The sequence below is a fragment of the Ambystoma mexicanum genome, chromosome 6p (genome assembly GCF_040938575.1).
Source record: "Ambystoma mexicanum isolate Mex_15411 chromosome 6p, UKY_AmexF1_1, whole genome shotgun sequence".
In the NCBI taxonomy this organism is placed as follows: domain Eukaryota; kingdom Metazoa; phylum Chordata; class Amphibia; order Caudata; family Ambystomatidae; genus Ambystoma; species Ambystoma mexicanum.
The window spans coordinates 126,698,768-126,713,977 of record NC_090935.1 but is presented as its reverse complement, the minus strand read 5'-3'; the positions used below and the strand labels follow the sequence as shown (position 1 = coordinate 126,713,977).

The 15,210-nt window shown below is 43.9% G+C and overlaps 1 protein-coding gene across 2 annotated transcripts in view; it reads left to right on the top strand.

Annotated features, from left to right (window-relative positions):
• Positions 1-15,210, top strand: part of CNTFR (ciliary neurotrophic factor receptor) — a 1,120,093-nt gene that overhangs the window by 521,652 nt on the left and 583,231 nt on the right. For both annotated transcript variants that reach the window (XM_069626824.1, XM_069626823.1), the window contains exon 4: positions 5,379-5,460. In XM_069626824.1, coding sequence (XP_069482925.1) covers positions 5,379-5,460 — 82 coding nt within the window. The remainder of the gene's footprint in view (positions 1-5,378; positions 5,461-15,210) is intronic.

Genomic DNA, 15,210 nt, shown 5'->3' with positions numbered 1-15,210 from the left:
CTACCTCTTTCCGCGCTACCCTATTCAGTGTTCCGTTGCTCTCCACGGTCACTCTCTCAGCACACCTTAGTCCCTCCAACACTCCATCTTTCGCAGGGTTATCTTTCTCTTTAGTATTTGCCATGCTCTTCCTTTGCCCATCTTGTCTTCTCTCTCTCTCTCTCTTGTCTCTGTACCTCCTCTACTCCTCTTAACTATTTGCTTTACTCCTATCCTCCTCTCTGTACCTATATGCATGGATGGATGTATGTACAGGATTTACAAAGCACAAACCTAGCTGGGAGCAACAGATCACTGCATCTAAGGGATGATGGACCTAGGGTGTCACAAGTATGCCGTGGGGGTAGCAGTGGTAGCAAGAAAGGGCTACTTTCTTAATTGCTTTCCTTTTGAAGTTCCTTGTTTCTAGTCTGGTGATAATGTGGCTTCGGTGGTGTGTTGGCCTCCAGAGGAGGGGAGTTGCTAGGACAGCTGGAGTGTTTTCAGTTGACACAGTTTTCAGTTGATAAAGTTTGTCATGAACAAACTAAGTGCTTAATGAAATAGCCAGTGCTGTTCGTTGAGGATGGGGGTACTGATGTCTAAGGTCTTCTTCATTTTCCTCGTATTCCTTCTTTATTTTTCTTTTTGTACTTTCTGCCTGCACAAGTGCTCCCTTTGTTCTTTCTTTCTCCACCACACCTCTGCTCTTAACCTTCTCCTTCCTTTTCCCCATTTCTTCTTTTCTCCTCACCACTCAACCATGCAATACTCCTCTCTTCCTTCCCACTACCCCGTCCTTCTCTCTTCTCAGTTATGCACAACCTCTCTCCTGCACAGTCCAGCTCTGGGTTCAAAACTCAACCAAATGCCTATATGCTAACAGTCTTTTTCATAGAGAATATCTTACCTCTTACATGAACTAATTACCTGATGCGCAGAACCGGGGCGTATCGGGCAGCTGGGGTCTCCGATTATTTTTGGGATGTATGAACATTGTGTTTAACATATGTGTTGTATTTTGCTCCAAACTGTGAGGTAAATCCATTGACAGAGCCTCTACCGAATGATATTGTCTACAAAACACAATTTGTTTCAGGAAAATAATGTTCATACTGCTTCTGTATTCCTGTTTTGGTTGCCTCTGCTCCCAAGGGCTGTTATTATCACTCATTCTCACCTGTGGCTCTAGGCGATTAGGTTTACCAGTGGGGACTACCCCTTTCCAGGGCTGTCAGGATCCTGATATTTCAGAGTCTTAAGCTTAGGTCTTAGATTAAAAAGGTCTTGCTGAAACGTTTTGGGAAGACCATGTGTTTGGCCGGTTGTACCACTGCGGCCTCCCCTCTCCGTTTGGAAAAAAAACAGCAAGGTTTTCTGGTCTGGCCTTTCCATCTTGCAGGGAACCAGCAAGGCTTCACTAGAATATTGGGGTTTCCGGGTGTAATGTTGTCAATTCTCAGACCTCTCTGATTTTCCTGATTTTCCACCTGGATTCCTTTCTTGTTGGAAGGAGACAAGCCAGTTAGGTTCAGGGTTTCTGCCATTAAGACCCATGTGGAAGAATGTGGAACCCAAGAGATGGACTAAGGGAAGAACCCTCCCATGTACATACTCTAGGTCCAAAATGGAAAAGCGGGTGTTGGCATCCAGCCCCCATGGTCACCCCAGTCCCATCAACCAGCCTAACCCACAGGGCTTTCTCGCGCTAGGTTTTTGACCTTAGATTGAAAGTATGCACTACACAGAATAACAATATACTAGAAACTCTTGCCCTAACACCTTTAACCCACAAGAAATTACTCAAAAATGTTATCTTATTTTTTTATAAACCTCTTTGGCAATTCAAGCGGGGCAGATATTTTGGTAATTGTACTTTCGGTCCCTCAAAAGCAGGATGTTAGTCCTGAGTGCTGGGCCATGTCCTTTCCACATGAGACAACAAAAAGTCCCAGACATGTTGCAGTCTCATTGAGTTATGCAACTGGAGCACATGTAGCGTGGTCCGTAGGCAAAACGATCATTTATAAAGATTGCCAGAGGTCAACATATATGCTTTGTGCCCAAGATCATACATAGGAATTATGTTTGGTTCTCTGGACATGAACAAACAGAGGCTAACACCACACGGATTAAGGTTGTTATCACTAACAGCTAACACCTTAATCCCAACACATTTCAGTCCTTCTGGTCAAACACATTATCACCCGAGGGGTGCTTATGAGTCATGAACATGACATTATGTTAGCTACGCAAAACTATGGTTAATCACAAGATGAAAGTGCTGCCACTTTTACTAAAATAAAACATGTCTTTAATATTCAAGTACAAGAGTATCTCACCTCGGTAATTCACACAAGCAACAGCAACTGTTGCTATTGGTGCCTGGCCCCTCCAGACACTTACCATTATTGACAAGTAGCGGTCGAGGCTGAGGGTTTTTAAGGTTAAGATGCGGATACTTTGACGCTGTGTCATCTTGGTCTCATATCAAACTGGAGTATTCACAGGCCATAACTAACTGTTCCATAAAAATAATCGAATGAGAAGGCAGCTCTTCACATATGTATTCACGGGGAATTTACAGTACTTTAGATGGTTCAGCTGCACTTAGCCGGGTCCAGAACAAAGAGCACGTGGGCCAGCCCTAGACCTGTAACGGTGGGTGTGTCCATAAGTGTGTGTGGGGGGGAGGGACTTGTACAGCGTACAGTGCCTGGCTAAATTGCCTCTCGGTGGCGGTCATGACTGCAGAGTCTAGCTAATAACTAGATAACAAATAACAATGAACTTAGAGGAAAGTCATGTTTCCTAAAATAATGATGGCAGGATACCTGCCTGAGACTGGCAGGTAACATGCTCTATTGTTTAGGGGTCCAAATAAAAAAAATAAAAAAACACAGTCTCCAAGGGAAACGCGGGGGGCGGGGCGTGTAAGTGGAGGGACTGCCCTGCTAGTGGAAGGACTAAGGGCTCTACGTATATGAAAGAAAAAAAGCAAAGTGTCCTGACACTTAATGCTTAAAACATCACGTCATTTATGCATGCTAGAAGCTATTGAAAGAATATAGTAGAAGTAGCTTCAAGTATTCTGCTCTGTGCACCCAGTCTCAAGACTGTTTTAGGTCCCCAGGATCAGTCTACAAACAGAAGCAAATAACATTTGTTTTCATCTAGGCAGCTTTCTTTAATTGGCTGTTATTATACTTGTTACTTTTTTTACTTTTTCTTTTTGTTTCTCACATAAGCAGTTCAATAAATGTACAAACAATTGGTCTTCTTCGTTCAGAAGATATATACAAACACAGGAAAACAGAAGTCAACATATAATACTCAGTGCAAAAGAGCAAAAAACGTGTAGAATGTGGTGACTGTCAATCCCAATTGAAGCTGGTCAAATTGTGCGTTATTCACATTTGTAAACATTATACACCAAAACGTATTAACAGGCATCTACCTATTGACATGCTCCAAGACGTGATTCTGTGCCACCGCGGATCAGGGGCTACACATGTGTCCTTGTTTAAAACCTAACATAGGTTGAAAAACAAACAAAAAGTGACCAATCTTTAGGTCAAAAGTCAGCAATCTTTGGGTTCAAGGGAAACGCAGCAGGTTTTGAAGAACACTGAGCTGGTCTCTTTTGGTGAACTTTCGAGCTCTTGGGGCGTTTTATTTATCGATTAACGATTGAAGAACATGGACGTCATGTAGGGGTCGCCAGAGGTCGCACTTGCTACCCCTGAGGTCTCCCTTGCTACCCCTGTGGTCTCCTTTGCTACCCCTAAAAAAAGAAAAATCTAAAATATTCTTTTTTTCTGTTACAATTTGAAGCTCCTGGCCTGTGGCCAATGCCATGTGGCTATTTGAGCTAGTTGTCTTTCTGGAAATCCATACCATGAATACTAGACTCATTATAGGTTTATTTCAGGCACACTTCAGGGGGTGAGGCAATGATTCAGTCTGTTCTTAAACACCTCAAATTCACAATGCAGACAAAATCCTCCAAAAAGCATTTAGAGTAGATTAAGCATCCATTTCAGACATATGTATTTTACTTTTCGCAAGTTGCAGTTATAGCAAGTTTTTTTTCTGCTGATACATATGGTGATCCATTCTTGTATGAAATATATATCACGTTACAGTAATATTGTAACCATATTTTTCATAGTGTACTTACAGACAATGCTATGTGATGTCACTTCCTGTTTTGTCAAGGGGTAAACGGTCGTGTTCCATCGCTTCTCGTGATCTCATTTTGGGGTGGAGTAAAATTACATCACTTCCTGTGAAGTCATCAGAGGTCAAGGGTCATGTGATGTCACTTCCACTCCCCCTGGTATTTTGGTGAAATGACGTTCCTGTTGAAGACAACTGTGGGCTTGACCCCAGCCCACTAATGGAGGCATCATTATGAGGTCCATGTCTGGTAAAAATGCTGGAGAAATTGCAAGCATTTTGACCGGACTGGGGAAACCCGAGTTTGCCAGTGAGGATTCTAATTGACCGGCAGGCCGGATCTGTCACTTTGCACTGTAAAAGTACTCTTTTTACCACGCACATTTAGGACGGTGCAATGAGTACTTTTGCAGTGCAAAGTGACTTTGCTCTGCAAAAATACACGTTGCCCTGCTCTGTGAATCAAGGTGTTTGTTGGCCGTGCAAAGTCACTTTGCACCAGTGCAACGTCACTTTGCACCGGGCTAAAAGTTCCATGAATTAGGGCCCAGTGTGATGGGTGCAGACTACAAGACCAAAATGCAGCATGCAATTGTATTGTATTGTTTATTTATTTATAGAGCGTCGCTTGTGAACATCTTAAGTTACAGTTACATGAATATGAATGATAAAGAATAACTAGTGTATACACTTGCAGTATAAAGAGCCACAGTTTGAGGGATGGAAAGATACCTACGGGTTAGGTGCGCTCTACACACGAACAAATAAATAAATAAAGACATGCAATGAATAAATAAAGACAAATGAATTAAGCTAGAGTTGCATGTTGTTTTTAGCATTACCAAAACTCGGATTAGAATCCAAGTATTTAAAAGAGCCACTTGATCGCATTTTCCACCTAGTTCCAGCGTGAGAATAGATGAACAGGGGCACGCAAGGAGCCAGGCGGATCCTCCCCTCGCACGCTGCAAGGATGCCGAGGTCTGAGCGCGCGGTCCCGACCGGTACCTCATACAGTGCAGAGTGCCAATGGGCTGGACTGCCTCGGAGGCCATGACACAATGCGGATGAGTCATGGTGGCTGATGCACTCCAGCTCCAGCTAGAGAGAAAGCCCTCCTAATTGATCGTGTGCATCCCAGTAGATCCTGCCGGGGAGGGGCGGGAGAACACTTACTGGCCGACACCACCTGAACAATCCTCTTTGTTTCTCCCAAACAGATGGCCAACCCCGTCACGTCGGCCTGCTGCGTGGTGCTCGCTGTGGTCGTGGTGGTGTACGCTCAAAGGCATGGCCAGCAGGGTAAGTGAAAGTTCACATCACGCATGGACGTCTGGATAATCTGTACGCTACATTGTGATGGACAGTCCTGTTTCTTTGTTTATGAGAGGTCTCGCGTAGCAGAGTGTGCGTCATAAGAGGAACTGGGGCAACTACTGTCCTCACTGCTAGCATAGTTCACTTGTTCCTGGTTCAAGGTGGACGGGGAAGGTGGATGCACCATAGAAGAGGTTGGAGGTTCAAGATTGGGGGTGCTGTATTTCTTCGTCTGGTGATTTGCTTGTAGCCACGTAACACCTTAAGTGGGGCGACTAGATGTTTCTATGTCACGGGGACACCTTTCCAGTCCAGTGGTCATCTGCGTTAGGCCATACGGTTTGAAACTCCTTAAGTGCCAAGGACAAGTCTGCTCCTCCTTTTTGAATAGACTTGCATAATAGCCTGGCACTTAAATTGAACAATGGTGCAATGCCAATTTTTTTTTACATGGAAGGCCTGGACTAAAATTGAGCTGTCCCAGTGACATGGAACCATTTGGCTGCTCGAAGCTCAGGCTACATTAAGGCCAGCTGGTGACACATGGCAAGAACAGTTCACGCAGAGAATGTGATGATCATGCGAGAAACACATAAGGAGAGTTTCACGCATCACAGTTTATCTGCATCGGGTTGGGGTTGTGTGTGCTAAAGCCAACTTTCAGTGGACGTTTGAGATTTTTGGGTGTGTTAGTCACACTCAAGTTCTCTGAAGTGAGAGGCTTGTCAAGAAGCTTAACTGGTGACCGAAAGTGTGTCCAAAAGAAATGTGTAGGTGGCACCCGGGTGAGGTTCTAAGACATTTGTGAATGTGTTATGTTGTATATTTGTATAGGAAGCAATGCTAGAGCTTCAAGGCACTTTGGAGCAAACTTAAAGTTCAACACATCCGGAATTTAAGGTATCATGGGAAACATTGTTTTCCTTAAAACTTATCAACAACCTTCATTGCCCCGCCCCACTTGTAAACATGGCAGTTAAACTCTGTTAAGCATCTACACACCGCTAGTTACAAATAGCCTCCGAGCCCAGGGCTGTCAGTCAATAATGCAACATATGGGTCCTGAGTGTAATCATGTGCCCATGTCTTCCGGTTGGCCTTTACATCGGCCTTCAAAGGAGATGACCCCGGTATTTGAGGTTACGTTGCGGTATTGTGAACGGAGGATGCCATAGGGGCAATGCGCAAGACCAGGCAGAGCAACAGAGGTTTGAATCCCGGATCCGCGCTTAGAAACCGAACTCAGGTACAGCTATTAGGCGCGTTATAAAAAAACAATTAAAATAAAAAAAAATGCATTGCCCACACCACAGGGCTTAACACACAGAGGCACACATCAGGGGCATGCATAAAGAAATCGCCAGATATGACCAGAAACGAACTGTCGTGCTGGAGGTGCCATATTGTTTTCAAGCTGGTTGGCTGGCATATTTCTGTTTTATTGCATCTTGTATTGATGTTGTCATCATGTAATGACAGAACTATCATTCCTAAAACTCATTTGAATAGTGCGTCCTAATAGCGTATCCGGCCCAGGTGTGGTGCGCTCTCCAAGGCAAGGCTTCGCTGTATTTTAAAGGGAAGATCAAAATGTGTTAGGCTCTTTGTGGACTTGGTGAACTTTGAAGGTCCTCATAACACTATTACATTTGCAAGTAGCAATAATGCTGAATTCCTTTTTCTTCTAAGCGCTATCTTTGACGCTATCATCCGGTTACATGGTCCTCTGTCTGCCTCAGCTCCAGGTCATCGCGCTCCATGCCTGTGTCCTGCAGCTTCAACATAGATGTCTAGGGGCAGAGCTCCTCTGACTGAACCGCCTGGCTGCCTTATGAGCTTGTACCCAGTGAGCGGTTTGTTTGGTAAGGAACAGCTAGCCAGCGCAGACCATGCATTGTGCATGGAGAACGCAGGCTGTGTGCACCAGGCGTTCTTCATGGAGCAGGCAGTGTTTGTGAGGAGTAGGAGGCAAGACAGTCTGCAACAAGCAGTGCATTTGAACCGAACAGGAAGTTTTAATGGAGTAGGCAGTGTGTTGCAAACAGTTTCATTAAAACAGGTAATGTGTGTGGAGTAAGCAGGTGGTGTATGTGTACCAGGCTGTGTCTGTAGAGCAGGCCAGGGCTGGACTGGCCTATAGGGAACTCTGGAGATTTCCCAGTAGGCCTCTGCACCCTGGCCAGGGCGGGACTGGCCTATAGGGAACTCTGGAGATTTCCCAGTAGGCCTCTTTTGTTTGTTAGCCAATTTTATTTCCACGTTTTCTCATAGGAAACGTCTTGGGCTTGCTGACAATGTGTAATATGGGGCCACTTTGATAATTGTTTCCAGGGTCCGCCCTTGGAGCTGGCAGCCTCGGTTTAGAAGGTAGCATGTGTGCAGTATTCATTGCTTAGAGATGTGAGCAGACTGCATCTGAGCAGATGGTGAGTTCCCCGAGTGGTGCCCCCCTGTGACCAGAGGACAAGTAGAGGGTCAATTGAGGCCACCAGCAGACTATATAGAGCCACTATGCCGCTATTAACCTGATTACGACGGTACACATATGCACATATGGGTATAGCCCATGGTTCAGAATGAAGCCAGCCAGGGTGCTCGAACATAGTCTGGGCAAGGCAGCAGCAGGACACCAAAGCCCTGTGTAGAGAAGCAGAGGTAGAAATGGGCAGCCCGGCAGGTTTCAGAAAACACAGCTGGATGTGCAAAGCCCTCCAGTTACAGAGAATACCACCAGGAATTCAGGCGGGGAAGAAGAGCTGCTTGTCTGTATATGCATATGTATTTGTATAGTGCAGGGTAATCCCTACTATCGAGGTCTAATCGTATCTAACAGAGGGCCTAAAGGCACCGGGGATCTCCATTTCTCGCCATCCGGGGATTGTATGTATTCCTTCCTTCCTTCCTTCCTTCCTTCCTTCCTTCCTTCCTTCCTTCCTTCCTTCCTTCCTTCCTTCCTTCCTTCCTTCCTTCCTTCCTTCCTTCCTTCCTTCCTTCCTTCCTTCCTTCCTTCCTTCCTTCCTTCCTTCCTTCCTTCCTTCCTTCCTTCCTTCCTTCCTTCCTTCCTTCCTTCCTTCCTTCCTTCCTTCCTTCCTTCCTTCCTTCCTTCCTTCCTTCCTTCCTTCCTTCCTTCCTTCCTTCCTTCCTTCCTTCCTTCCTTCCTTCCTTCCTTCCTTCCTTCCTTCCTTCCTTCCTTCCTTCCTTCCTTCCTTCCTTCCTTCCTTCCTTCCTTCCTTCCTTCCTTCCTTCCTTCCTTCCTTCCTTTCTTTCTTTCTTTCTTTCTTTCTTTCTTTCTTTCTTTCTTTCTTTCTTTCTTTCTTTCTTTCTTTCTTTCTTTCTTTCTTTCTTTCTTTCTTTCTTTCTTTCTTTCTTTCTTTCTTTCTTTCTTTCTTTCTTTCTTTCTTTCTTTCTTTCTTTCTTTCTTTCTTTCTTTCTTTCTTTCTTTCTTTCTTCCTTCCTTCCTTCCTTCCTTTCTTTCTTTCCCTCTCTCTCTCTCATACTCCTTCTCCCTCTCTTCCTTTCTAGGCCTATATACTATTCAGCGTCCACGTTCTCTACTACCTATTCTTGCTTTCTCTCCTCTCCTCCCAACTTTAATCTGCCTGGATTCCCTCTCTCTCGCTGCCTCTCGATGGACATCGAGAGAGAGGCAATTCCCTTCTCTCCCATTCACCTCTCTGATTGGACCTCCTCCAATTTCTCGCTGACTTCTCCTCTTCTCCCATACTCCTCTCCAACCCCTCATTTCTTTCCTTTCTCTTGCCTTCTTTCCTCATTGTCTCTCGTTCTACCACTTTCCTCTACTCTGACTCCACCTACTACTCCTCTCTGCTGTCTCCTGGTTTCTCTCTCTCTCTCTCTCTCTCTCTCTCTCTCTCTCTCTCTGCTCATTTTAATCTTCATATGAACCATTACCCTCTCCGATCTCTTTTACGCTCACATGCTGTTCCCTATCTCTCTCACACTCTCTTTCCAGTTACCCTCTCTCACAATATGCTCCTCTAATTGTTACCACTCTCTCTCTCACACACAACACCTTACCTCCACCCTCTCTAACACCACCACCTCGATCTTCCAGACACTTTCTTCCACGGCTGCTCTCTGCTGCCGGGTCTCTCGGTCCACCCACTATGCCCTTGACCGCACCTGAACACCTTGCATCCTCGTTCTGTCTGGATGGGTTTTTAAAGCCCAGCCAGGCACGTGTCAGTCCATCCTCGGGTCCCACTGTTGGTATTTTTATTTATTTTTATTTGAAAAACAGGGAAATGAATTTGGATCAGAAATGACTTACAATAACACGTTTGCAGATGGTGGAGGCACTCCCAGCAAAGGTGCCCGCATAATAGCATAAAGATGAGAATAGCTAACGAGCCATTTTATAAACGTGCAAAAATGTATGTATGTATGTATGTATTTATTTTTTGTATAGCGCCGGTAGCCCGTGGGCATCAGGGCGCTTAGGCAAACAACGAAAAACAAAACAATACAATAGGAACATCTGCGCTAAGCCATGAGGTGCTCATAATCCCCCGTATCCCAGTTCATCATCTGAAAAGATGAGTCTTCAACCCTTTCCTAAAAACAGTAAGGTTGGCAACGGTTCTGAGTGTTTCTGGAACACTGTTCCACAAGCTGGGGGCCTGCACCAAAAAGGAACTGCCCAGCCCAGATTTCAATTTAAACTTGGGGACGATCAACAGACATTTACCCTTTGAACGAAGATTCCTACTGGGGGTATGAAGCACTAAGCCCTTTTTCAGATACTCAGGAGCAGAGCTGTACAGGCATTTATGCACCAGGCAGAGAGCTTTGAATTTAATACGCTCCTCCACTCTGAGCCAATGCAAGGCTATTCTCTCTGCAGTAACATGATCTCTTTTCTTCAGATTTTTTACCAGCCTAACTGCGTTGTTCTGAAGCACCTGACAACTAGAAACATCCTTAGAGGAGGCCCCTAATAACAGGGCATTGCCATAGTCAAGCCTTGATAGTATAATGGCCCTGGCTACGGTGGCCATATTACACTCATTAAGAAACGGCCTAATGGCTTTCATGAGCCTTAAGTAATATGCCATATTTTTTTTGTAGGTAGCTAGTCTGGGCATGAGAATCCACCTGTGAATTGACCATTATTCCCAGGGTCTTCACTTTCTGGACCACCTGGATAGTGGCATTCTTGATTTTAAACGATTTATTCTCAGCCCCCAAGTTTGCTAGCTGATGACTTGATCCAAACAGCATCAGCTCGGTTTTAGAGTCGTTCAAACACATCCAGTTTGTCTGCATGCAATCGTCGATTATCTTATAAACCCTGGCTATTATTTCACTGTCTGAATCATAGTGGCTGCCACCCAGTTCCAGAATGAGTTGGGTGTCGTCTGCGTAATTAGTAAACGACACCCCCGCATTCACCAGTAGACTGCACAATGTGCGCATGTATATGTTAAACAACATGGGGGACAACTGGCCCCTTGTGGGACTCCGAATAAGATGTCATCTGGATCGGAAAAACTGCTGCCCCAATGTACTCTTGCTTGGCGATCCGAGAGGAAAGACAAGAGCCAATCAATGGCTCCTTCCGAGCAACCCACATTCTCTCTAAGCGCCTTGATAAGAAGGCGATGATCCACCAGATCGAATGCGGCACTTAGATCCAAAAGCATAAGTACTCCCAACTTGCTTTTATCCATTAAGCTGAGCATCTGGTTCTGCAGGTCCAGCATGGCAGTTTCCGTACTATGGGATGCTCTAAATCCAGATTGTTGTTGATGCAGGATCTCCTCATTCTCAACAAACTGCTGCAGTTGTTGTGTAGCTACCTTTTCCAATAACTTAAGAACAAAGTTCGAATTAGTTATTGGACGGAGATTCCCAGGGTCTTTGGGATCCAGACCTGCTTTTTTAACTAGAGGGGTAATAGTAACTTTCTTAAGATCTCTAGGCACTATGCCCTCTTGAAAAGATGAGTTCACTATTCTCTGTAGAATAGGAGCGAAGATGTCTTTATGTTGTAGAATGATGTTTGGAAGCAGGATATTTTCTGCACAAGTGGTTGGCTTCATGTTATTCAGTACCTCTAACATCTCTGACTCTGAGATGGAGCTAAATTTAAAAGACTGCTCTCTGGCAGAATTATCTGTTACTAAAGGGCAGGTGTCTAGATTAGCAGAGGATCTAGCTTTGATAATATTCTGTCTTGTTTTTTCTGTTTTTGCTTGGAAGGCATTTAAAACCATATTACAATCCTCCTCAGATGGCGTAAATGGAGGGGTGAGAGAGTCAGGCTTTTCAATATTCTTCAGAATTTCAAAAAGCTTGCTTGTCTTGTTTTCTGCAAGCTCAATTTCACAATTGAAAAAGTCGGCCTTTGCTGATTTAATCTTATCTCTATATTCCTTGTCCTTTTTTTTCCAGATAAATTTGCTCTCCGCGGCTTTGTCTGAAATCCATTTCCTTTCTAAGGTCCGTTTTTCCCTCTTCAAAGAATGAAGCTCTGGAGTAAACCATTTTTGGCTGTTGTTATTTTTCCTAATTAATTTCGAGATAAGCAGAGCTTCTGCCTCCACTAATTCAGTGAGATGCTTATTATATTTATCCAGGAGGATAATGCAGGAATCCTGATCCTGAAAAGAACCCGCTATTTTATCCGTGCAGGCTTTAAGGAGTAGCACATTCAAATTTTTAAAATCTCTCTTGGCTACTTTGTGTGTGACATGCACAAGGGACAAAACTAACAGAAAACTATTTATGTAAGAAAGCAGCTGGATAACATTAGCTTAAAGCGGCAGGTGCTTCCAATTATAGGGGTGTACTCTATTCTTATATATCAATTACATTATGAAGCGTCACTGGAGGGTGTGCTGCAGCCAGGTAGGGAGGATGGGACAGAGGGCACGGAGAGATCCCTTTTAGCAAGTAAATGAAGTTTAAACAGAGCTTTAACGAGATCCACATTTGGGCTGGCTTTGATTGTGATGGTCAGCAGGTTCCATTCCTCCCTCATTTTCATGTGGCCTAGCGATGGATTGAAGCCTCCGTGGGAGGGAGTGCTGATTTGAAGTAGTGCGCCGTGGTGTAGCATCCTGTTCTCTGATTTATTGGTATTTGTTTCCCTCCCCAACATTTCATCCATTCGGATTCATCCGTGAGTTGCCTGACTCTGTGATCCTAGTCCTACGGATTTATGATAGTGGCTCCAGATAAACCAGAGCGCATGTAATTGATCCTGTTTTCTTGCAATGTATGCACTTTTCACAGACGCTCGGTTGTGTCGGATTGTAAAGCTCTCATAGAATTGGGTATCAGGTAATAATATCGCCATACGTATGGTCGCCGTAAATAATATCGCCAGCAACATTTTGTGGCGATATTATTTGGGTGACCATATATATGGGGACAGGGGCAACATTTTTTAAATAAATAAATACATAAATAAAGTTTGGGGGTTGCAGGGGTGTCCCTGCATGTTCCATGCAATAATTTTGCCACATAAAACGGCCATTTTTCGGCGATATTTTTACATGGTGAGATTTTTGTGCCGACATTATTACATGGAACCTAGAATTGTCAGGTAAATGGTGAAAATGCTATATATCATACACAGATGCCACCAACCCCTTACTTCTGATCTGCGAAGAATTTACAGGGAAACACATTTATTTATTTTAATGTTTATAGTTCCACACGCCTGTGGGCTTCAGAGTGCACACAACCCCCCCCCCAAAAAAAATCTAGGGAGGGTAGGGGCTATCAGCAAAGGAAGAGAGGAAACTAGATTCAACCTGAGTTAAGATTGTACAGGTAGGTGTTTATTTATTTTTTAAAGAGTGCCAGATTTTCCAGTTGGGCCGCCTGAATCTCCTTGTCAGCCAATGTGAGGTACAGAAAAACATATCCATAGCAACGTGCTGGTTCCACCATTTTACGTTGCAAGACTGTCCTTTGCGATGGTGTATGGATGCCTGGACACCTATAGATCAGACCTGCGGTTTTTATTGAAGTGAATTAATTGTATTACTTTCTTTTTGCAAAGTAACTTTGTGGTTTTATTTTGTTTTCATTTTTTTAATATGGGGTTATGCGCCATACCCTCTTTCCCCCTCCCCCTACCATTCATGACTCCATACCCACTACCCCTTAATAGACACACACACACACACACACATATATATATATATCACAGGCCACTGTAGCGGCCCTGTAGTTATGGTTAAGTTGCTCAACCCTTAGGAAGACCACTTTTTTGCAGGCTTATAACTTCACTCCCCCTGGACAAATTCTCATAAAACTTTGCCAAAAAAGTATATGGGCCACTGTGAATTTGGAAGTTGGGTGAGGTTACGCAGAGCAGGGGGGCAAAGTTATAGGGGGGTCCCCATTTTTTTTCTCCATAGACTGAATGTGCAAAAACTTTGCGCACGCCTACAGCTCAAACGGATGGACAGATTTTAACCAAATTTGTGGCAGGAGCAGGAGCTTGGTTCCGAAAGCGTGCTTTTGTATATGTTTGGTGGAAATCCGACCAATAGACATTGTTGGGGTAGGCGTGAAGGTAGGGCAGTGGTATTTAATTTCTCCAAAAATATTTCCTTGTACAACATCTTTTAAGGGGGATAAATTGTTTAGCAATTGTTCTATTTTGATGCCCAGGCTGTATAGGTTGTCTTTTAAAGCGTTTCCTTCATTTCCTCTGGCCATATGCTGTTGTTCAAGAGGTGCCACTTCTGATGTATTGCTTTCATTTTCAGTATGTCCTGTTAAAGATAAAAAATATCTGTTAGGTGTATATGAAGCAACACATACTAATTGCCTTACTTTTCAGACTGTGCTACGTACCAATGGCGTTACTCATTTGGTGAAGAGGGAAATTCTCTTCCAGCCATTATAGGGTGCTTTGGATTGCTGCATACAAAAAAAAACAATCATGGTTTTTCACTGTTGCACACTGCAGAAGCTGTGCAATTATAGGAGAAGCTTCAGTGTACTTACTGCGTTGTAGTGACGTTCTGCTCTCAATACGTTTTAGTCCTTACTCTGCCATTTCCTTCTTCGTTTCCATGTAAAGCAGTAGTGCAGTAATATTGTTGGATGCAGACGTCACTTTGCCTATTGTGCATTCTATTATGGTGTACACTCTATGCTTTTGCTCGGTTTGTTGCACAAGTACAGAGTTTGCAGACCTACTCCATTTCTCCTTGCAATGCACATACATGGTGCTCTTTGTATGTGTGTCTTCTCTTTGCTGGATGCTACCACTATGTAAGAGAACCCCAGATTTTTTCAGCAATTTGAATGCTAGCCGCTATCCGCAATGAGAGGCACAGTCTGCTGTTAGTGTGCTCATCGGCATGCAGACATCCATTTGCTATGCTGTATGGTACATCTATACAAACTAAGGGTATCCTGGTAAAAACCTAGGAATTTCAGTGAAAAAACATTGTTAAAGGGATGTGGTTAAGTTGTGCTACTAAAAACCTATCCAATTCCATGAATAAACATTGTTAAAAGGATGTTATGGTTCAGTTGACATAAGAAAAACCTATCAAGTTTTGTGCAAAAAGTTTTTTAAAGGGACATTGCAGTTCCTCTGTACTAATACCAACCTATCCATATTATGGCCACATGTAAAACTGAAACCCCACAAAAATGCACTAGTTATGGTAAGCTAAGCACCATAACTCGCGCCACCACTGTACACTGCTAAGACTAAAACCCATGGCATGAAAGGTGACATCA